The sequence below is a fragment of the Pipistrellus kuhlii genome, unplaced genomic scaffold, assembly GCF_014108245.1.
Source record: "Pipistrellus kuhlii isolate mPipKuh1 unplaced genomic scaffold, mPipKuh1.p scaffold_m20_p_3, whole genome shotgun sequence".
NCBI classification, from domain to species: domain Eukaryota; kingdom Metazoa; phylum Chordata; class Mammalia; order Chiroptera; family Vespertilionidae; genus Pipistrellus; species Pipistrellus kuhlii.
Genome location: NW_023425529.1, coordinates 105,966,671 through 105,989,733, shown reverse-complemented (window position 1 = coordinate 105,989,733; position 23,063 = coordinate 105,966,671). Strand labels below are relative to the sequence as shown.

At 42.4% G+C, this 23,063-nt stretch overlaps 2 protein-coding genes across 9 annotated transcripts in view; both read right to left on the bottom strand.

Annotated features, from left to right (window-relative positions):
* Window positions 1-8,134, bottom strand: part of NEK5 (NIMA related kinase 5) — a 73,938-nt gene extending 65,804 nt beyond the window's left edge. Inside the window, exons 1-2 of one of the 3 annotated variants that reach the window (XM_036456499.2) lie at window positions 7,847-8,134; window positions 3,544-3,640 (exon numbers count right to left, since the gene is read on the bottom strand). In XM_036456499.2, coding sequence (XP_036312392.1) covers window positions 3,544-3,640; window positions 7,847-7,963 — 214 coding nt within the window. In that variant the 5' untranslated portion in view covers window positions 7,964-8,134. The remainder of the gene's footprint in view (window positions 1-3,543; window positions 3,641-7,846) is intronic. The other 2 variants (XM_036456502.2, XM_045588641.1) reach the window with 2 other exon arrangements.
* A 7,942-nt stretch (window positions 8,135-16,076) lies between these two features.
* Window positions 16,077-23,063, bottom strand: part of NEK3 (NIMA related kinase 3) — a 32,045-nt gene continuing 25,058 nt past the window's right edge. For 5 of the 6 annotated variants that reach the window (XM_045588640.1, XM_045588638.1, XM_045588635.1 and 2 more), the window contains 5 exons: window positions 21,576-21,678; window positions 18,741-18,890; window positions 18,379-18,513; window positions 17,038-17,167; window positions 16,077-16,605 (listed from right to left, as the gene is read on the bottom strand). In XM_045588640.1, coding sequence (XP_045444596.1) covers window positions 16,524-16,605; window positions 17,038-17,167; window positions 18,379-18,513; window positions 18,741-18,890; window positions 21,576-21,678 — 600 coding nt within the window. In that variant the 3' untranslated portion in view covers window positions 16,077-16,523. The remainder of the gene's footprint in view (window positions 16,606-17,037; window positions 17,168-18,378; window positions 18,514-18,740; window positions 18,891-21,575; window positions 21,679-23,063) is intronic. The other variant, XM_045588637.1, reaches the window with a different exon arrangement.

Genomic DNA, 23,063 nt, shown 5'->3' with positions numbered 1-23,063 from the left:
TCCACATACACTGCCACCTAGGGTCTGGAGTACAAACTGACTGTGTTTATTATTAGTTTTATTTTATCAAAAACCAAGAAACTAAGGAATCGCCACTGAGGTGCAGCAGAATGCAGGGAACTGCAATTACTGTCTGGACTGAGAAACGGGCGTGTCAAATAGAATAACAGAAGTGAATGGCCTTCACAACTGCACATTTTTTTTTGCTAAATTTATTTTTTTATTTTTTTTTATTTTCATTTTTTGCATCTTTTACTTAAGAAACATTTTTTTCCCTTTTTTCCTCACTAGATTTTAACTTTTTAATTATCACATTTTTAGGTTCAATAAGCATTTTTACTACTGCGATTTTAATTTTTTTAAGTGCCATTTTATTTTCTCTTTATTTAACATTGGAATTAGTGTTCTTCATTTTATTTTCATTTATCCTTTAACATTGTTTAACCCTAACTCAACACGACCTTTACACCATCATTCTCTTTCTACCCTCCCCCCTTTTACTATCCTGTGTATCTTAACCCTTTCCTGCTTCAGATTTCCTTACTCTCTCTGTATCCCCCCTGATAAAATTTCTACCCTACTTATATATCTAATTTCCAATCCCCTGTGAGAAGTGCACACACACCCCTCTCTGAGCTGTATTAAGTACAAAAAAAAAAAAAAATTGTTTCCTCATGGTTCTTTTGATGCTGTTTGGGGGAATGATGACTATATTGTATTTTTACGCTTTTTAGTGAGAGTATTTTGCTTATTCTTTTGCTGTTGCTGTTGCTCGGTATTTTCTTATTTGATTGGTTTTTGTTCATTGTTATTTTATTACTTCTGTTTTCCCTTCTGGTGCTGGAAATTAGGGAATGTTGTAGATTAGGGGTGTCGAACTCAATCAGAGAAGGGGCCAAAATCTAAAATCCAGCCTAAATCGCGGGCCGAATGGTTTACTGAACAGTCATAAACTGTCATTGTGATGGAAACGCAGCGGAGTGCAGTGATGACAGCGCGGTGCGGGCCACATTGCAAGGCCTGGCGGGACGGATTTGGCCCGCGGGCCTTGTGTTTGACACATGTGTTGTAGATTGTATTATTCTCCAGGTACTGCTGACAGCATTTGTTGGGGTTAGAGGTTGTTCAATTGAAATTCTCTCCCCAAATATATAGTTTATTCCCCTTTTCTCTCTCTCTCTCTCTCTCTCTCTCTCTCTCTCTCTCTCTCTCTCTTTCTCTCTCTTTCTCTCTCTCTCTCTCTTTCTTTTCCCTGTTTCCCAAATTCATTTTGACACTCTTTTTCCTATCTTTTTCTTTTGCTCCCGCCCTCTTCTCTTTTTACTCTTCCTCTTTCTCTCCTATTCCCTAATTTGCCTTTCCCTAGTGGTTACCTTTATTGGAAGTTATTAATATTGCAAACACATTTCTGTTCAGTGCCTTGTGTGTTGTACCTGGTTGTGTTGTACTTTGTGCCTTTAAATCAATGCAGGAGAGAGACATCCTGTAAAGAGAGACCATGGGGAGACAAAGAAACAGCCCACAAATGAAAGAAAAGCAGGCATCACCAGAAAAGGAAGTAAAGGAGTTAGAGGCAAGCAACCTACCAGAGCAAGAATTCAGAGTAACGATGTTAAGAGTAACTTCAGATAAGATGGCTAAAAAGAATGGAAGACAAATTTGACAATATGAGTAAGACCCAAGAGGAAATAAAGAAAAACCAAGAGGAAATGAAGATGTCTCAGGAAGAAATGAAAAATGTCATCGCTACTATGAAGAACTCAATAGAAAGCATCAAGAGCAGACTAGAAGAAGCAGAGGACCACATCAGTGAGCTAGAAGACAAGATGGAAAAAAATACCCAATTAGAGCAGCTTCTAGATAAAAAAAAAAAAATTAAAAAGCAGGAGGAGAGCCTACGGGAGCTTTGGGACAATGCAAAACAAAACAATATTCGAATAATAGGGGTTCCGGAAGGAAAGAAAACTGAGGTAGACATGGAAAACGTATTTCAAGAAATAATGACAGAAAACTTTCCCGAGATAGAGAAGAAAAAACCCACACACACCTGTGAAACTTCCATACTCTCTACAAATTTTTAATGAACTAGAGCTGGAATTCTTATGTTCAGAGATAAGTTGTCTGAGGGTAAGCAAAGGTTTTATTTATCTATATTGTCTAGTAAGTGCTGTAAGGACTTCTAAAACTTTCAGATAAGCTTGGAGTTTCAAAACTCAGCATGATTACCCAAAAGCATCAGAATAACTAAACACAAGGGTGCTCTAAAAAAAAAAAAAAAAAAAAAAAAAAAAAAGCTCTCATAAGAAAATATAAACAAACTAAAAAAATGTTATTTATACCATAAAAATGACCTCTAATTTTATAACACTGTCCTCAAATATCCAGTTTGCATGGTATAAAGACATACTGTAATCCAGTGGTTCTCAACCTTTCTGACACCGCTACCTTTCAGTACAGTTTCTCACGTTATGGTGACCCCAACCATAAAATTATTTTCGTTGCTACTTCATAACTGTAATTTTGCTACTGTGATGAATCGTAATGTAAATATCTATGTTTTCTGGTGATCTTAGGTGACCCTGCTAACCTCTGCTGTAGAGCCTAAGACCACCAGAAAACACAGATATTTACATTACGATTCATCATAGTAGCAAAATTACAGTTATGAAGTAGCAACAAAAATAATTTTATGGTTGGGGTCACCACAATGTAGTAAGCTCTGGATAAACATTTGTTACGTGAATAAATGATTTCTGACCACAGTTCTTTTCATGATTATTTGATGGTTTGTTTTGTGTTGTTCCTACCTTTGAAATAGGATGGATGGAGATAGAATAGATCTTGTATTCAGGTGTGCAAATGAAGGGATTGCTTCTGTATAGTTTTCCTGTTTCTGCCATTTGCTTGGCAATGGTGCATAACTATTTGCTGCCTCTCTGTAAGACTGTACAGCCCCACCCATTTCCACAGGCTGTTCAGGGCCTCATGTGGGCAAAGTGCCCCCTTCCCCCTTCATTTCATTATCAAGGTTAACTGCATGGCTGCATTGCAACAGGAATGTGAATCCATAAGGAAAATAAAAGCCATGCCATATCCTAGCAGGATTCCAAACTGATGATGTGAGGTGCTTGTATCTTGTTCTTTTCTTTTGCTCAGAACAGTGTGCTCCATATCAGGGCTGCTTATTTGGCCTGGACCCGAGAATTAAGGTCCAGTTCACCCACAGACAATTTGTCATGAGTGAGAGATAGATGTGTATTATTGTAGGTCACAGAATTTGTGTTGGTGCAGCAAAGCTAATATACCAACTATTAACTATTTAAGGGAGTAAGAATTAAGGAGAAATAAAAGAAAAATTAGGAAAGCTGTCTATAAAAATTCACTAGTGAAGAAATAAAGATTGTGTCTCAAATGACAATTTAAATAAAGGGGAAAATGAGTCCATTCACAAAAACTATACACAGTTCTCAGGAACATATCTTTTACAGAAGTCTATATGATGATATTTTATTAAAATACTTTAAGAATGCTAGAAAGTCAAACCTTGAAACGAACTGAAGAAGGTTACAATGTTAGGATGTTCCATCTTTGCCAGAAGAATGACTTCTTTCTTTGAAGCTTCTTTTTCTTGGATGGGCATCTAAATTACATTAATAGACAGAATAGTCTGTAAAGATAACTTGTTGTCAAGAACATGCTTCCTGCTTACTCCTATTGTAACAGTGGGAATTGTAACCCAGCTCACCATTCTTTTGACATTGTTTCTCTAAATGCTATTCTGACTAATATGTAGCTTGTAGATAAACAGCATATTTGTCTGAGAATCCTAGGAACTAACTTCAGAAGATGCAGACTTCAACCTTCAGCCATCCCAGTTTTGGGAGATTTGCTCTCCTTCAACAGTAAAACCAGAATAATGAAGACCAGGATGATACACACCAAACCATCACTTGACCAGTTTCAAGATCCTTATTGGAATGGACTGTACTGATCTGCACATAGAGAACCTTTCAACTCCCTCCCCTTGATCTCGTTGTTCTGATTTCCCTCCCCTGCCATATAAAAATCTTTGCCTGCAATGAGATTTTGAGATGGGCTTCGCAACAAGAGTCTTCTGTCTTCTCAGGTGTCTGGCACTTGAATAAACCACTTTCCTTTTTCACCAGCATTTGTCTCACAAGTTTGGTTTTCATGGCAACAGGCAATCGTTTGGTTTCAGTTACATTATCTAAAATTCTCCAGGTTTTACTGGCTTTAGTGGAACTTCTGAAACTAATCTCTCATCAGAAAACAAAATTTCCCTTAAATAAATTAAATGCTACTTTAATCACCGTCTGAGATGGCTACTTAGCCTACCCATGCACCACCATGCTAACCCACCATGGTCACCTTTCACAATCCACCTTCCCATCAGCACAATAAGAGAGTGACTGCTTCCTCCCATTTTTATATTCTTTTTCGTCCTCCCCAAATGCATAAACAAAAAGTGTTATTTATTTACATTAATTAGTTTACAAATTAATTTGAAATTGTCATGGGTTATGTCTTTAGTTATGGGTTTTGTTTTGTTTTTTATTTATAAAAACTAGCACCTTTTAGTCAATACTTGCAAATATTTTTTATATTTTGTGAATTTCCTTTCAATTTATTTGTGGTGGTTTTTTTGACACACAGAAGCTTTGTATCTCTATATAACAGTTAAACTTAGCCATCTTTTCCTTTATAATTCCTGTCCCAGTGAAGGTTTGGGGACATAACTGGAGCATTATCAAAATTGTGCTATGTGAAAGCTGGAGCCTTGAGAACGCTACTGACTGATCCAAGGCATGAACAAAAGAAATTCAAAGTCAAGGAAAAGAAAGAATCAACAGTATTTAACAAGAAATTCCATCTGGAAATGTTACAGGACAGTGAGAAGCTAGGAAAATTCCAGGGCAATGGAATAGGGAAACTAAGACAAGAATGTTAAAACAAGGCCAAACTGTGTGAACAATTTGCAACCAGCTATAACTGCAAGACTGCAAGCTCTTACCCTTCCCAAAGACAGCTTGAAAGCAAACGGTTAATGACTCTCCAACTAAAAAACGGAGGAAAAGGCTGTTTTATTTTATTATTTTTTAAATATACTTTTATTGATTTCAGAGAGGAGGGGAGAGGGATAAAAACAACAATTATGAGAGAGAATCATTGATCAGCTGTCTCCTGCAAACCCCTACAAGGGATCAAGCATGCAACATGGACATGTACCCTATCCAGGAATGGAACTGTAACCTCCTGGTTCATAGGTTGATGCTCAACCACTGAGCCATGCCAGCTGGACAGGGCAGTTTTATTTTTTACTCCATAAACAGAGAAGCCAGCAGTTTCAAGGGACCTTGAGAATTAATATGTACCAAGAAATTCAGCAGAGGATTTAAAAATCTATAGACAGGAGGGAATATAATGCCATTAAACCCCACCAACTCGCTCCTCATACTAGCTGAGTGCTGCTCATCTGTGCTCTGAGCCAGATGAAATAGATTTGCTTGCCTGGCTTCTTTAATAATTCTGTTTGCTTTAATTGCTTTAATAATTGGCTTCATCACAATGCAGTCAGGATCCCTCATTGAAATTCAGGAGGCTGTCAGATAACAACTTTTCTGGTGTTTTGGGTGCCTTTGAAGAGAAAAAAATTCACAGATGATCCCAAGGTTTTGAGCCTGGGTATCATAAGGACATTGATGCCATGAACACAGTGAAGCACACAGCAGATGAAGTGGGTTTGCTTAGAAAGATGAGAAACTTCTACTTTGGGGTATTTTTATGGTCCCTTTCAAGATAATTCTCAAGGATCTTCACCCTTAATTCTAGATGCAAGACAATAAGTGTTTATTACTTGAAGATATCTAGCTGGCAGATGAAATGCAGAGCTAAGGCGCTGGAAGGTATCAGGACTGGAGAGGGGGTTTTAAGAGTGATCTGTTTAGTGGTCACAATTGAAGTGAGGTGACTATACAAAGTACAGAGAAATGATGATACCATCGTAATAACTTGATTATTAATTAACAGGAAAGGTGCAAAGGAAAGGCCAGATCATATAAGCATGCCATTTGTGCCAGAAGGCTGCATTTACCACTCTCCACATCTGTTTCCTGCAGAACCTGGGGGAAGGAACTGGACAAAGAAAGATTAGACGCAGGCCCAGTAAAGCCTAGGTGACATAGAGAGGGTGCCTGCCTGTCGATCATACCTGGGAACAGAGTAGGCATATAGACGTGGCCACTGCAGGTGCAGGAATATTTGCTATTTAAGCTCCTAAATAAAGAGCTGCTCTCTCTTGTCTGCTGGCCCACGCAACTGGCTCTCTTGTTGTGCCCTCCCCCCACCCCTTGCACTCGCCCACATGGCCAGACTAATGGGCTACAACTAGCCTGAAGCTACAGGGGACCCAGCTCCACCATGGGACACTCTGGACACTGGCTTTGCTTTTAGCTCTGCTGGATTCCCAGCTGCACCTTTCCCAGGACTGGTTTAAGGGAAATAGGACTTTGGAAACCAAGGGATATAACTCCATGCAAATGAAGCTTTCTACCACATCTCATTCTCCTCTGGGGGCCTCCAGAAATCCTTACTCCAGTGGCTCCCCAAGAACTCCACTTCCACCAACAATGGAGAAATTCCACCTGCACAATTCTCCAATAACAATGCGAGTCAGCAAAGGATACATAGAAGGTGTGTAGACAGCGAGGCCTGAGAAAAAGTAGTCAGATACACAAGGAAGTGAGCAGAATAATGTCATAAAAGGAAGCACTGACAGAATACTAGAATAAGAGGGCATTAGTAGAAGTAAACCATAGATCCATAAAAAGGACCCTATTTTGGTAAATAAAGCATTCTCTTAGAAGTTAATCATCTATACTTTCAGCTTTGATGTAAATTTGGTTAGTCCTCTCTTTTTTTCTTCTTTGCAATTTTTAAACTGTGATAACATAAATATAACAAAGTTTACAACATTTTAACCATTTTTAGGTGTCCAAATCAGTGGCATTATTAACACTGTGCAGCTTGAGTAGTCTATTTTGCAGACATTATGTATAAATCTTTTTCTGCTGCTCTCATGTAGAAATCCTCTAGAACAGGGATGGGGAACCATTTTTCTGCCAAGGGCCATTTGGATATTTATAACATCATTCATGGGCCAAACAAAATTATCAACCTAAAAATTAGCCTGCTATATTTGGTCAGACATTTCATTAACTCACCCCTAGTGCCTCGGCAGGGCCAGACCAAATGATTCCAAGGACCTCACACAGTGCACTGGCAAAACAGCTAAGTCAGCAACAGAGGAAGGCAGTGCCTCATAGCTGCAGGCCACCCCATGGAGTGCCATAGGAGCCAGGGTGATGTGGATTCTTTTCTTTTTACTCTTGATTTTTTTTTTCTTTTTGTGTGTGTGTATATATATATAGTTATTGATTACAGAGATGAAGGGAGAGGTAGAGAGATATAAAAATATCAATGGTGAAAGAGAATGATTGATTGACAGCCTTCAACATGCCCCATACTGGGGATCGAGCCTGAAACCTGAGCATGTGCCCTGATTTTGGGGGTTGGGGGGGGGGGGGCAATAGAATGTAACCTTCTGGTTCATAGGTCAATGCTCAACCACTGAGCAACACTTATTTTTTTAAATACCTATGTTTACTGGTTGCTGTTTGGACAATGGATTTAGGAGGTGGAATTAACAAGAGTCGATTAGCTCATACCTGTAATAAAAACCCAAAACGTGTTTCCTTTAAATACTAGATTAAAAGCCAGCTGAATACACCACTGAGTATGAATAGGAATTTGAATTTCTTAATTTTACCTTTGCAAAATTGATCTCTTTTATAACACAGTGCTTGCTATCTGATTTCCCTTTGGCCAAGTATGCTTTCCCAAAGGCACCTTCCCCAATGACCTTAATCACATCATATTTATCCATGGTTTCCAATGCACGAAGTTCCCTGAAATTAGAGAAATGAAATTTTATTGCACCTTTTTCATAAACATTAACAAAGTCAGAAAATCGATCACTAAAATATAAAAGAACTCCTTTTGCTAAAACTTTCCTTCGGACCTCAACCAAGACAGTCAAATAACCTTCCAGGTGGCCGCAGGTAACAGCCAAAATGGGACGGCGCTTCTTGGTGGGCTCTGAGATCAGACGTGGGCTGTTGCTCAGTTGGCACCCTGGTGGGTGAGCTGAGCATTATCACCCTATGAAGCAGGATGTCCTTATGCCTTCGGCATTTTATAACCCAGCCTTTCTCAGTAACGAAAACTGCCCCCTCGGGGGCCTTTTGGAAATTTATGGGGTTTGGTGTGTTTTTGTTTGTTTGTTTGTTTTTCTGTTCTCCTCAGAGATGGAGAGGCACCGAGGAATTTAGAAGCAGTTAGGGCCGAAACCAGTTTGGCTCAAGTGGATAGAGCGTCGGCCTGGGGACTAAAAGGTCCCGGGTTCGATTCCAGTCAGGGGCATGTACCTTGGTTGCGAGCATATCCCCAGTAGGGAGAGTGCAAGAGGCAGCTGATCGATGACTCTCTCTCATCGATGTTTCTAGCTCTCTATCTCTCTCCCTTCCTCTCTGTACAAAATCAATAATATATATATATATATATATATATATATATATATATATATATATATATTAGAAGCAGTTAGGGAGTAGGACCCAAAGATTCTGAGATAGAAGGGACGGTCCACACAATAAAGCACATGTGTCAAACAAGGCCCTCGGGCCAAATCCGTCCCGCCAGGCCTTGCAATGTGGCCCGCACCGCGCTGTCATCACTGCACTCTGCTGCGTTTCCATCACAATGACAGTTTATGACTGTTCAGTAAATCATTCGGCCCGCGATTTAGGCTGGATTTTAGATTTTGGCCCCTTCTCTGATTGAGTTCAACACCCCTACAATAAAGAATTATCTCGCAGCTCTACATTAGAAAGTCTCCCCCACATTCATGTTCCTGGAAAAATCCATATATCTGCAGCTAAAACCCAACTCTGTTTTACATATGAATACAAAGCAATTTTAACACAGTTTTAATGAACAATTTTTGAGGGATGCAACTACACGTAAGTCAAGGCTTAACTGCACTTAGTTTTGTTTGGGAGTTTACCAAGACCTCTTCACCGTTTTTTGGAAACTCATGCCTCCAACTGCCTCTGCTGGCAGCTGAACCCATCGTGGGCAGTGACTCCGGGCAGTGCGTGTTCAGTGTAGCAGCACAAGCACTTACAGATGGAAACACTTTGTTATAAACTGTTCCCTTGCATCTCCCCTTTATACTTCCTGTTCAGGTCTGATGTCGACTTTCTTAAAACCGAATGAGCAGACTGGTTATTTTTTTTTTTTTAACCATCTCTTAAAATTGATTTTCAGAAAGAGGAAGGTGGGGTGGAGAAACACTGATGTGAGAGAAACATCCATCAGCTGCCTCTCGCCTGGGATCCAACCTGAAACCTGGGTGTGTGCTCCGACCTGGGATCAAACCCGCCACCTTTTGGTGTGGGGAGGCCGATGCAACCACTGAGTCCCTGGCCAGGGGTTCTGCTTTGTAGTGAGGCAGGAGGTTCTGCTTGGGAGTGAGGCCAGGAGGGTGGGGGGTGGGGGAGGGGGAGTTGGGGGGGGGGTTCTGCTTTGGAGTGAGGGGGGGGGGGGGTGCTGCTTTGGAGTGAGGCCAGGGGTTCTGCTTGGGAGTGAGGCGGAGGGGAGGGCGGGTGCAGCTTGGGAGTGAGGCCGGGGGTTCTGCTTTGGTGATGTTTGCGGGGAAGGAAGGGGGAGGTGGGGGGGACGGGGCTGGGCACCGGCTCCGCGCCCAGAGGACGCTGCGGACCCCGGATTCTGAGGGAGGCAGATAGGGGATCGGAAGCCAGGGCAGCAGCGCGGGAACTACCGGCCCGTGACGCTCCCGAGGCGGCAGCAGGGGGTTAAAGCCCAGGTTTTGGGGGGAAATCCTCCTTTAGGGACACTCCCCGAAGCAACTGAGCTATGCGTTGCCATGGAGACCGACGCACAGGAGCCGCTCCGCCGCAGGGTCCTGGGTGCGGCTCCATTCCTCCCCGGAGACTCCGGAGCCCTGGGGGCGGCTGGGGAGGGACTAGGGGGCCGCGCTGCGTACCTGCTCCGGCTCCGCGGCTCCGCGGGCGGAGAAGCCTCCGGGGACCTGCGTCCGGGCCGCTGGGCGCGCGCGCGAAGGGCGGGGGGCGGGGGCGGGGCCTGGGCGAGTCAGAGGCCGGCGGGTTTGGAGACCTGGCCTGTCACCTCCCTAAGTCCGGACTTTTGCTAGCACTCAGCAAGCACACAGTTCCCGTTCGTTCTTGCTGGCAGCGAACCAGGTTCTTTGCATACATTGTCCCTATTCTTTACAATAACTCAGCCAAGTAGTGCACGCTCAGTTTTACAAATGAGCTACATTGAGACAGGAAGTTTCTTATGCAAGGTCTCAAATTCTCGTCAAAAGATGGACACTTGGAATGGAATCCTACAATTCCATCCATAGCCAGCAGCTAAAATTCAGTGACACAGAAGTTCAAAGTCTACCTCATTACAGATATGAAATGACACGTTTCAATATTAGCATTAACTAAACCATAGTGACCTAGACTGACCACATTAATGTCATAGAATAGTTGGATCTCTATGTTTACCAAAAGATAAAATAACTAACCTTTTTAGAGGAAAAAAAAATTTAATATCACAATTTCAGTATTGTAATTATCAATGTAAAGTGTATTTTTGAAGCTTATTAAAAGTTTCCCAATTAATTTAAAAAAGTAAACTCTTAAGAATCAGAAAGTTTTGCCGGCACCGGTTTGGCTCAGTGGTAGAGCGTCGGTCTGCGGACTGAAAGGTCCCGGGTTCGATTCCTGTCAAGGGCATGTACCTTGTTGCAGGCACGTCCCCAGTAGGGGATGTGCAAGAGGCAGCTAATCGATGATTCTCTCTCATCGATGTTTCTAACTCTCTATCTCTCTCTCTTTCTCTCTGTATAAAATCAATAAAAATATATTTAAAAAAAAAAAGAATCAGAAAGTTTTTATTATTCCTTTTTTTCCCCTGAACTCTTATTTCTTCCATGTGTAATGTTTTTCATGCTTAAAAATCTTATTGATCACCCTATTATATAAATGGAAATTACTTTTTCCTGATAGAGGATTTTTAATGGATTATTAAAATTATTAGTAGTATATCATTGATCAAAATAAAATAAATTACATTAGAAGATGGCGGCATAGATAAACACCTAAACTGCTACCTCACACAACAATTTCAAAACTACAATTAACTATCACCCAGAATCATGGGAAAGCAGGCTGAGTGAAAGTTCTACAACTAGAAGGAAAGAGAAAAGAACATTGAGACATGCACAAGTGCTAAAAAGCTGAGGTAGGGAGACATGTGAATCGGGCTGGCAGCAGGCGTCTGGGTGCCCTGCTTTCTTCAACCCAAAGGGAGGCAAGCTCCCGATTACTCTGAACTCCAGTTTCTGAGAAGCTCGGACCCAAACTCCTATGGAGAGAAGCTGGACTGTCTGCCATTGGATCGGAAAGTGACTTCTTGCAGAGGTGCGCGCAGCAATCATTGTTACTGCGCTGGGGCGCAGGGCACGAGGACTTGGAAACACAGAGACACAGAGACGGCTGATTGGCAGCCTTGGCCTAGCAACTCCCTGAAACCCCACCTCACACAATCTACAAACCCACCCAAGCTCTACCCAGTGGCTTTTGCATTAAATGGCCTGCCCTATCACAGCTTAACCAAACAAACTGCAGCTCTGGTCAGACAGCTCCAAAACCTCCAAACCCCAAGCAAAGAAGAGAAAACTGTAGTTCTCAACAGCTGTAGCTCCTGTTGGATGGCCTCAGATAGTAGCTGACCTTCGGAGATCCAGAAGCTAATGTACCTAGTGGTCAGTGTGAGATGACACCAGATTTCAACTACTCACATCCATAAGTGACACATTCAAGAGGCAGACTCAGTCGAAACCGGTTTGGCTCAGTGGATAGAGCGCTGATCTTCGGACTGAAAGGTCCCAGGTTCGATTCCAGTCAAGGGCATGTAAATTGGTTGCAGGCATATCCCCGGTAGGGGGTGTGCAGGAGGCAGCTGGTCGATGTTTCTCTCATTGATGTTTCTAACTCTCTATCCCTCTCTCTTCCTCTCTGTAAAAAATCAATAAAATATATTTTTTTAAAAAGAGGCAGACTCAGTGAACATCAAAGCCCTACTGAAGTAAGTCCTGCCCCATAAGTGTGTCTCCAGCGCAGCAGTTTTTCCATTATAGAGACAGCAAGTCCTCACAGCCAATTGGCCTGGAGGTCAATTCCTTCCAGTGACACCAACAATTAAGATTTAACTACAGCCGAAACCGATTTGGCTCAGTGGATAAAGCATTGGTCTGCAAACTGAAGGGTCCCAGGTTCGATTCTGATCAAGGATATGTGCCTTGGTTGTGGGCACATCCTGGGGGGGGGGAGGGGGAGGGGGAGTAGGCGGCAGCTGATCGATGTTTCTCTTTCATCAATGTTTCTAACTCTCTAACCCTTTCCCTTCCTCTCTATAAAAAATCAATTATATTATATTATATATATAGATATATAGATATAGATATATAGATATATTTTTTTAAACACTTAACTACAATAAGGCTGTACACACAGCCAACAAAGGGAAGCACCAAGAGTGTCCACCTCAGGTAACAGAGAGACTGACCCACTGGACCATATAGGACACCAAACACACAAAGCCACCCTACCAACTCAGAGACGAAACGAAAATGCGATGACAAAGAAACAGATCACAAATGAAAGAAATGGAAGAAAACAAAAGACTGGATATAGAGTTCAAAACCATGGTCATAAGGTTTCTCAGGAATTTCCTAGGTCGATAAATTTAACGAGACTCTTGAGGATATGAAAAAGGACCAAACAGAAATTAAACATATAATGACTGAATTAAAAAATATTATACAGAGACCCAACAGCAGACTAAAGGAATGCAAGAATCAAGTCAAAGATTTGAAATACAAAGAAGCAAAAAATACTCAACCAGGAAAGCAAAAAGAATCCAAAAATTTGAAGATAATGTAAGGAGCCTCTGGGGCAACTTCAAGTGTACTAACATCCAAATTATAGGGGTGCCAGAAGAAAAGAGAGAGCAAGATACTGAAAACCTATTTGAAGAAATAATGACTGAAAACTTCCCCCACCTGGTGAAAGAAACAGACTTACAAGTCCAGGAAGCACACAGAACCCCAAACAAAAGGAATCCAAAGATGACCACACCAAGACACATCATAATTAAAAAGCCAAGAACAAAAGACAAAGAGAAAACATTAAAAGCAGCAAGAGAAAAACAATTAACTACAAGGAAGCACCCATACAATTGTCAGTTGATTTCTCAACAGAAACTATGCAGGCCAGATGAAAGTGGCAAGAAATATTCAAAGTGATGAATAGCAAGAACCTCCAACCAAAATTACTCTACAAGCAAAGTTATCATTCAGAATTGAAGGTCAGATAAAGAGCTTCACAGACAAGAAAAAGCTAAAGGAGTTATCACCACCAAACCAGTATTATATGAAATGCTGAAAGGTATTGTTTAAGAAGAGGAAGAATAAAAAAGTAAAGACAAAAATTATGAACAATAAATACACATCTATCAACAAGTGAATCTAAAGATCAAGTGAACTAAAAATCGCCGAAACTGGTTTGGCTCAGTAGAGCGTCGGTCTGCAGACTGAAGGGTCCCGGGTTCCATTCCGGTCAAGGGCACGTACGTTGGTTGCAGGCACATCCCCGGTGGGGTGTGCAAGAGGCAGCTGGTAGATGTTTCTCTCTCATCGACATTTCTGGCTCTTGATCTCTCTCCCTTCCTCTCTGTAAAAAATCAATAAGATATATTTTTTTAAAAATCAAGTGAACTAAAAATCAGAGGAACAGAATAAACTGGTGAATATAATAGAATCAAGGGCATAGAATGAGAGTGGATTTATAATTCTCAGGGGAAAAGGAGTGGGGGGGTGTGAAGAGACTGGACAAAAATCGTACACCTATGCCGAAACCAGTTTGGCTCAGCGGTAGAGCATCGGTCTGTGGACTGAAAGGTCCCAGGTTCGATTCCGGTCAAGGGCATGTATAATACGTTGGTTGGGGGCACATCCCCGAAAGGGTGTGTGCAAGAGGCAGCTGGTCGATGTTTCTCCCTCATCAACGTTTCTAGCTCTCTATCTATCTCCCTTCCTCTCTGTAAAAAAATCAATAAAATATATATATATTTTTAAATTGTACACCTATGGATAAGGACAGTGTGGATTGGGGGGGCGGGGTAAGGGCAGAGGGCGGGGTGGGAACTGGGTGGAGAGGAGTTATGGGGGGGGAAATGAGAAACAATTGTAATTAGCTGAACAATAAAGATCTATTAAATTAAAAAATATATGGGCTAGATGTTGTGACTGGCAAAGAGTGAACAGAGCATGAAAATGGAAAATTGGTAACTTTTCAGTGGAGAAGCTGGCAGTCACTACCTTAGCCAAGTAATCAAGGTTAACAACTGTAATAAATCATGTTGAGATGACATTCTCCCTGATATGATGTGATGGGAAAAGCACTTTACTTGTATGGTAATCTTCCCCAAATATTTTTTAAACTATATTTTATTGATTTATTACAGAGAGGAAGGGAGAGGGATAGAGAGCTAGAAACATCGGTGAGAGAGAAACATTGACCAGCTGCCTCCTGCACACCCCCTACCGGGGATGTGCCCGCAACCAAAGTACATGCCCTTGACCAGAATCATACCTGGGACCTTTCAGTCCACAGGCTGACACTCTATCCACTGAGCCAAACCGGTTTCGGCCTTCCCCCAAATCTTTAAGCTCAATCTTAATGTGGAAAAAAAAAAAAAAAAATCAGACAAACCCAATCTGAGGAACATTCTACAAAATACCTACCCAGTTTTCCTCAAAGATCTCAAGGTCCTGAGAAATAAGGAAAGACAGAGAGACTGTCAAAAACCAGAGGAGACTAAAGCTGACTAAATGTTGAAATATAAATAAACTGTGAGGGGTGTAGGTCTGTACCAGTGTTTGTATGTAAGATAAAAACATGTTTAAAATTTTTAAAAACAAAGTATGTTTTTATTGATTTTAGAGAGAGAGAAAGGAAGAGGGAGAGAAACAGTGAAAACAGGGAAACATCAATCAGCCTAGTCCTACTGGGATCAAGCCTACAACCCGGACATGTGCCCTGACAGGGAATCAAATCAGGATCTCTCAGTGCATGGGATGACACTCAACCAACTGAGCCACCCGGGAAAGGGCAAAGGTGTTTAAATCTTCAAAAGATGTATATATTCTATTTCCTCCCATTCTTCACTTGAGCATTATTCCCTCTACCTAGTCAGGCATATGTTGTTCCTACACTTGGAATCCCCAGGGAAGAGGCTATTTCTTCCTTAGTAAAATATTCTTTTAAAATATATATATATTTTCATTGATTTCAAAGAGGAAGGGGGAGGGAGAGATCGAAACATCCAGGATGAGAATCATAATCATTGATTGGCTGATCCTCCACGCCCCCAACTGGGAATCGAGCCCACAACCTAGGCATGTGCCCTTGACTGGAATCGAACCAGGGACCCTTCAGTCCACAGGCTGATGCTCTATCTACTGGGCCAAACGAGCCAGGGCTTTACTAAATACTCTTAGCCTGCTGATTGGTCATGGATTTAATGACAGGACCCAACACAGTAGTGTGTCATGGTGATCCATATGTTGTGATCCTGCTCCTTCCATTAGGTGCATAACATTCTAATTTCTGATACTTTCCATATTGATTCCTCACCGTTGGCCCTATTCCTTTCTCCTGTACAGGACTGGCAACTTCTGAAAAGATATGTAACCCACCTATCCTCCCAGGGTGGATCCTCTGAACTGGGCTCTTTTGTGAATCCTGTGAGGGGCTGTATTTAAGAACAGCTGGTATTAAAGATCACGGAAGATCACTGATCACTACCAAGAGATAAGTCTTATTGAAAAACTTCACACATTATTATGTTATAATTTAATATATGTAGATCCTAAAATTTTTAGGAAATGTAAAAAGAGTTACATAGTAATAAAAAGAAATCATAACAATGCAAATATTGTGGGTTGCTCTCATGCTCCATGGTCAGCATCCTTATGAGACAGGCATTATTATCTTCATGTTATAGTTGAGGAAATTCAGGCCCAAAGAGATTAAGTAATTTCTCACAAACACACAAATAATGAGCATCTAATTTCTGTTCTATCTGACTGCAAATCCTGAAGCTCACACCCGTAATTCTACATCTTCTCCTTTGCATTAAAAAACATACAAGAATTGTAGATTTTTAAACTAATTGTAGATTTTTAAACTGTTTCCAAGGGAAAATATACAGTCCAATAGCTAATATGCAAACATTAATTCCTCACTCTACACATCTGTTCAGTGTGACTAAGGAGCATTCCTTGGGCATCAGTCACCAGACACTCCTTGCCAGCCAGCCCTCTGCTTCAGTTCCGACACCCAATCAAAGTTGTCTTCCTCCTCAAAGTCCCTGTGAAAAAATGACATGAATATTAAGCCTCCATGTTAAGGGTACGGTAAGTATTTGTTGATGGGTTCAAAGCAGAACACCATAACAATATCCACATTAAAAAAAAAAAAAAAGAGCTTCAAGGCAACTGAACAGAGAAAAAAATTGGTTAGTTCTTCCAAAAGAACATTTCTTTTACTTTTTATATTTTCAATAGAAAATATATATATATTTTTAAATAAATCCAAGCTGAACAATTTTAAACATTTGGCTCAGTCAGGAATTAGTAATTACCATTATGCATTACCCACCTCAGACAAAAGATCAAGTTATAAATATTTATTTACTGTGTAAAATAATATAACCAGCTGTTAAACCTGAGATTATTGAGATTAATCACACACACACAGTCACACCCCACAACCGAAGCTTTATAGGTCCAGCACAACGTACGTGTCCTCCTCATCCAGTCCAGGTTCGAGTCTCTCTGGGTCCAAAATGACAGAATCGTAACCTCCGTCAACACTGTCTGATGCTTCTGCTTCTTCAGACAAGGGACCTTTCAAGCAGAACCCTTCTGAACCTGCAGAGGAATATTAACAGAAATCATGCAGATTTAAACAGTATTTACTCATTTCCTCACGTTGGACTAAAATCCTCCAAAAGCTTGCTGGCTAATTGAGGACAATCCCATGCTCCATATTTCTTCTGCAGTGCCTCCCCACATTACCCACATGATTTCTGGCATAAAGCAGGCCCAGTAAGCATCAGCATGTATATTAACTTTAAAAATACTACTTTCTTAGCCCTCGCCAGGTAGCTCAGTTGGTTAGAGCATCATCCCACTACACCAAGGTTGCGGGTTCAAGCATGTGCCCATTTAGGGCACATACAAGAATCAACCAATGAAGGCATAAATAAGTGGAATAACAAATCAATATTTCTCTCTCTTTCTCTCTCAAATCTATAAATAAATTTTTAAAAAAATACTACTTTCACCATAGTGGATTCAATTCCCAGTCAAGGCCATGTACCTGATTTGCAAATTTAATCCCTAGCCCCAGTCAAGAGGCAAGCAATCAATGTGTCTCTTACACATCAATGTTTCTCTCTCTCTCTTTCTTGCTCTCTCTCTCTCTCTCTCTCTCTCTCTCCTCCCTCCCCCGGTCCCTTCCTCTCACTCTGTCTAAAAATCAATGGGACAATATTCTTGGATGAGGATTAACAACAACAGCAAAAATATTACTTTCTTCAAAATAAAATATTCAGAATATAATTAAACACTCAAATATAAGAACTTATGTTGAAGCATTGAAAGTTACCTTTGGGTTGTTAGATTATAGTTTTTATTGTGATGAAGTCTGAACTGTCAAGTCACCAGTATACTTTCACAGAAAAAATGAGCTACTTTGCAAAGAAAGTAGTCACAAATAAGCAAAGAACTGAGTAAACAGGAGTAATATAGCTCTACAGAAAATTTTAATTATAGTTTAAGACTGTCTGGAAAATATTTAAGAAAACCTAAAACCACAGTGCTATGTATGTGATTTTATAGCCTGAAAATAAAAGGGTTTCTGGGAGGTAAAAATGGGAGTTATTGTTTAATGGGCGGGAAGACGGGAAAAGTTCTAGAGGCGGATGGTGGTGATGGCTGCACAACAATGTCAATGTGCTTAATGCCCCTAACGGCACAATTAAAAGTGGCCAAAATGGTAAATTTATGTTACGTGTATTTTACCACAATTAAAAAGAACACCAAAGGGTTTCCATGATTACATCACAGACATAAATCACCTGGTCTATATATTGTGTATGTTTGAAATGCCAAGCTGAGATCAGCATTCTTAAGGATGTTCAACAAGGTCTCAGGAGTCTCTTTGAGCCACTGCTTACGGCTATTATTTCCACTGTACTTTATTACAGAACCACCTAGTTGTGAAAAGATAAAAATTAGGATCAAAGAAAAAATATTTTCAGCATATTATCTTCAAGATCATATATCAAGTAAAATTAATTACATTTTATTTTCTACTAAAATCTATTTCACTCACCAGTGACACCAAATAACCTTTACAGAATGACATTTTCAAAAAATATCTAGCCCATTAAACAACTATTAGAAAACGTTCCATAATAATAGTAATCTGACTACTAACCTCTATCATCCTCTGCAGTCAAACTGGAGGAGAGTATGGATGCATTTTCCAAAGCTGCAAGCGCTGTAGAGGATGCACGTTTCTCCCACTGTCGCCTGAGGGGATTTGGTGAACTGGCTTCCCTCGGATGGACTGATTTATTATCTGGTTCTAAAATGTAAAACAGGACTGCTAAGCATATTCTTTTTATTTATCTATTTCTAAACATGTCTTTCTCTAACAACAAACATAAATATTTCTTTTCTCTTTCAAGATCAGATCTAACATGTTCTCCAAGTCTAAGTAGTAAAGGAAATGAAAAAAATCCACATGAAAAACGAACAAATCATTAAGGTGATTTTAAAAAAATTATACATATATATATACATATACATATATATAGACACACACATATATATACATATATATACACACACACACACATAAAAAAATAAATATGTAAATTGACTGTCACTTTGCAACACCCACCAGCCAATCAGGAGTGGGTATGCAAATAAGTGGAACAAATATGGTAGCAGCCAGAGAGAGAGGAGGCTTGGGTTGCCTCTGGCAATGGAGGAAGTCAAGCTTCCCACCCACCTGGGCTGTCCTCGAAAGGAGGGGCCTGTGGGCAGCAGCCATGGAGCCGGCCGGGGCACGTGGAAGGCTTGGGTTACCCCCACCTGCCCTGGTTGCCACTGAAGGAGGGGCCTGTGGGCAGCAGACACGGATCAGGCCAGGGCACTTGGAAGGCTTGGGTCTCCAACACTGCCCTGGCCTCTGAAAGAGGGGCCTGTGTGTGGCGGCCATGGAGCTGACCTGGGCACGCAGGAGGCTTGGGTAAATGTCGCCCGGGCCAGCTTCTGGGGGGGAGGGGGCCCTGAAAATGGCCTTCAGCCCCTTACCTGGACTGGCCTCTCCCCCCATGGGGTGAGGGTAACTGCTGGGGGGCATGGCCAGTCTACCAACAGCCATCAGCCCCTCACCCAGGCTGGCCAGGCACCCAAGCAGGGACATCTACCCTGAAGGGAGTGTGGCCAGCCTGAAAACAGACCTCAGCCCCTCACCCAGCCTGCCCCGCCCCTCAAGGGAATCCCCACCCTGATCCAGGACACCCTTCAAGACAAACCAGCTGGCCCCACCCATGCACCAGGTCTCTATCTATACTAATCTATACCAATAAAAGGGTAATATGCTAATTAGGCTGGGAGACCTTCCAGGAGACGTTCTGGATGTTCCTCTGGACAAAGCCATGGTGGTGGGGCTGAGGTAGAGATGGGGAGGCAGTTGTGGGTGATCAGGCCAGTGTGTGTGTGTGGGGGGGAGGGTGCGAGGGGGTTGAACAGGCCGGTGGGGAGGGGGAGGGTGCGAGGGGGTTGAACAGGTCGGTGGGGAGGGGGCAGTTGGGGGTGAGCAGGCCAGCAGGGGGGAGGCAGTTGGAGGCAAGCAGGCCATCAGTGGGGATAAGTTGGGGGCAATCAGGCTGGCAGAGAAGGCAGGTGGGGGTGAGCAGGCTGGCAGGGGGAGCAGTTGGTGGTGAGCAGGCCAGCTGGCAGAGTGGTTAGGGGTGATCAGACAGGCAGGCAGGTGAGCAGTTAAGAGCCAGCGGTCCCAAATTGCAAGAGGGATGTCTGACTGCCGGTTTAGGTCCAGCAGTTGGACATCACTCAAAGGGTCCCAGATTGAAGAGGATGCAGACCAGGCTGAGGGACACTCTTCTCCGTGCACGAATTTCATGCACTGGGCCACTAGTACTTACATATTATACTTTATACAAGAATGAAGCCCTGACAGGACTTAGATATACAATGAATGCCATGTTTTTAATGGTGGAGAGCATAACAAATATTAGTTTTTCTAATTATTAGCCTATATAATAAAAAAAACCCACGAATATGCAAATCCATTGAACGGTGGAATGACTTCGCTATGATGCACATTAACCAGCAGGGGGCAGATATTCGATGCAAGAGCTGCCCCTGGTGGTCAGTGCGCGCCCACAGGGGGAGTGCCACTCAGCCAGAAGCCAGACTCATGGCTGGTGAGCACAGTGGGTGGCAGGAGCCTCTCCCGCCTCTGTGGCAGAGCTAAATATGTCCAGGAGTTAAACACCCCCTAAGAGTTCCTGGACTTCGAGAGGGTGCAGGCTGGGCTGAAGAATCCCCCTTCCTCCAAGTGCATAATCTTGTGCACTGGGCCTCTAGTTAATAAATACTATCCTCACCCTGACCAGTTTGGCTCAGTGGATAGAGCATCGGCCTGTGGACCAGAGGGTCCCAGGTTTGATTCCAGTCAAGGGCACATGCCCAGGGCTCGGTTCCCAGTGGGGGGCATGCAGGAGGTAGCCAATCAATGATTCTCTCACATCATAATGTTTCTTTCTCTCTTCCTCTATGAAACCAATAAAAATATTTAAATAAATAAATAAATAAATACTATCCTCTCTCTCTTTCTCTCTCTCTCTCTCTTTCTCTCTCTCTCTCTCAATATATTTTATTGATTTTTTAGAGGGGAAAGGAGAGGATAGAGAGCTAGAAACATTGATGAGAGAGAAACATCGACCAGCTGCCTCCTGCACAGCCCCCAACGGGGATGTGCCTGCAACCAATGTACATGCCCTTGACCTTTCAGTCCGCAGACCGATGCTCTATCCACTGAGCCAAACCGGTTTTGGCCTATCTACTCTTTTTTATGGATAAATAAGACACTTCTGAAATAAATTACTCGATTAGCAAACCAAAATCTGCATGTGTCCACTTGTTTATGACACCTATTACCTAGTAATGCAAAAACTGGTCCCCCTTCTATATTTCCCAGCCCCTCACTTACACAATGATCAGAAATTGAATAACTTACCTTTCTCTTCTCTGTTTACTCTCCTCAGTGTACTTGCCACTGAATTTTTATTACTGCTTTCTAAATCAGGGTGGCTACATTTTCTACCTTGTTCTTCCCCTTGCTTTAAAAGAGATTAAAAATTCAGTTTAAACAATGCTTGAATTGCTATAAAAAAGGTAAATAAAAAACTATACAAAGTCAGCTGTGCCATGCCAGCACAGCCAAGGGTTCGGTGAGCCTGAGGAGGGGCAGTGAGGGTTAAAGAAAAGACAAAGAGAATAGAGCTGGGGCTCGGTGGATCTCCTGTGCCTGGATGAGGCCACAGAGAAGGATCCAGCCAACAAGCTGAGGCTTTATTTTATAGTCAGAGAAAAGCAAGGTGGTGGTCAACTTAGTCACAATGTTCTTGTGAGTTTCACTTGTTTTGGCAGCACTTGCTGCATCTCCCACAGCCCACTAGCTACTTAGGAAGGATCTAGGGGGCAGCCATATGGTCAAGCTTAATTGTGGTAAGAGGGCTTTGCCCTGTAAGCTGGGACTTGCTTGTGGCTCTGCTACAGGTCAATCTGAGGCTTAACTCTAGAGCCACTTCCTACAGTCAGCGATTTTAATTTTAAATAAACATTAATGAATCAAAGACATTAATAACGATAGAACCTTACACAACAGATTATATAAAAAATAATATACATTCTTATATGTATACTAGAGACCCAGTACATGAAATTCATGCATGGGGGATGTCCCTCAGCCTGCCTGCACCCTCTCCAATCTGGGACCCCTTGGGGGATGTCTGACTGCCTCTAGCAATCTGGGACTGCTGGCTACTAACTGCTCAGCTGCCTACCTGCCTGATCGCCCCTAACCCCTCTGCCTGCCTGATCATCCCTAACCACCTCTGCTTGCCTGCCTGATCGCCCCTAACTGCTCCCCTACTGGCCTGATAACTCCTAACTGCTCCCCTGCTGGCCTGATCACCCCTAACCACCTCTGACTTGCCCCACACTCAGAACCCAGGATTCCCTCCTCCAGCCGGTAACAAGCACCCAGGACCTGGGCCGGCGGCAGCCACAGGGGTCTGGAGGTGGGCCGCTTCACCTGGGCTGCAGGCGCCCAGGATCGCAGGGTGGATGGCCTGTCCCTCTCCCCGGCCCCAGGTGCAAGTGCAGCCGCTGGAGCCTGGGACCACGGGACCCGCAGCTCCAGACGCTGGCACTAGAGACCATGGTGCAGGCAGCTTGTCCCTCTCCTGGGCTGGTCCCCATTCCTCTCTCATGAGTTCTTTTGTGGCTGGCTGGTTCCCATTCCTCTCTCCCCAGTGTTGAGTGTTTGAGCCATGACAGTGTGATGGCATGAGTGTGTAGTGACCATTTGCATATTAAGATTAAGTCAGGCACTACTACCTATTAATATAATTCATTACAAATATGAAGAGGATATATAAAATGACAGGTATTTGAGATCTTTTAAGTCCCTTTTAAAAATGTTTTTTTTATTTCTTAGAGA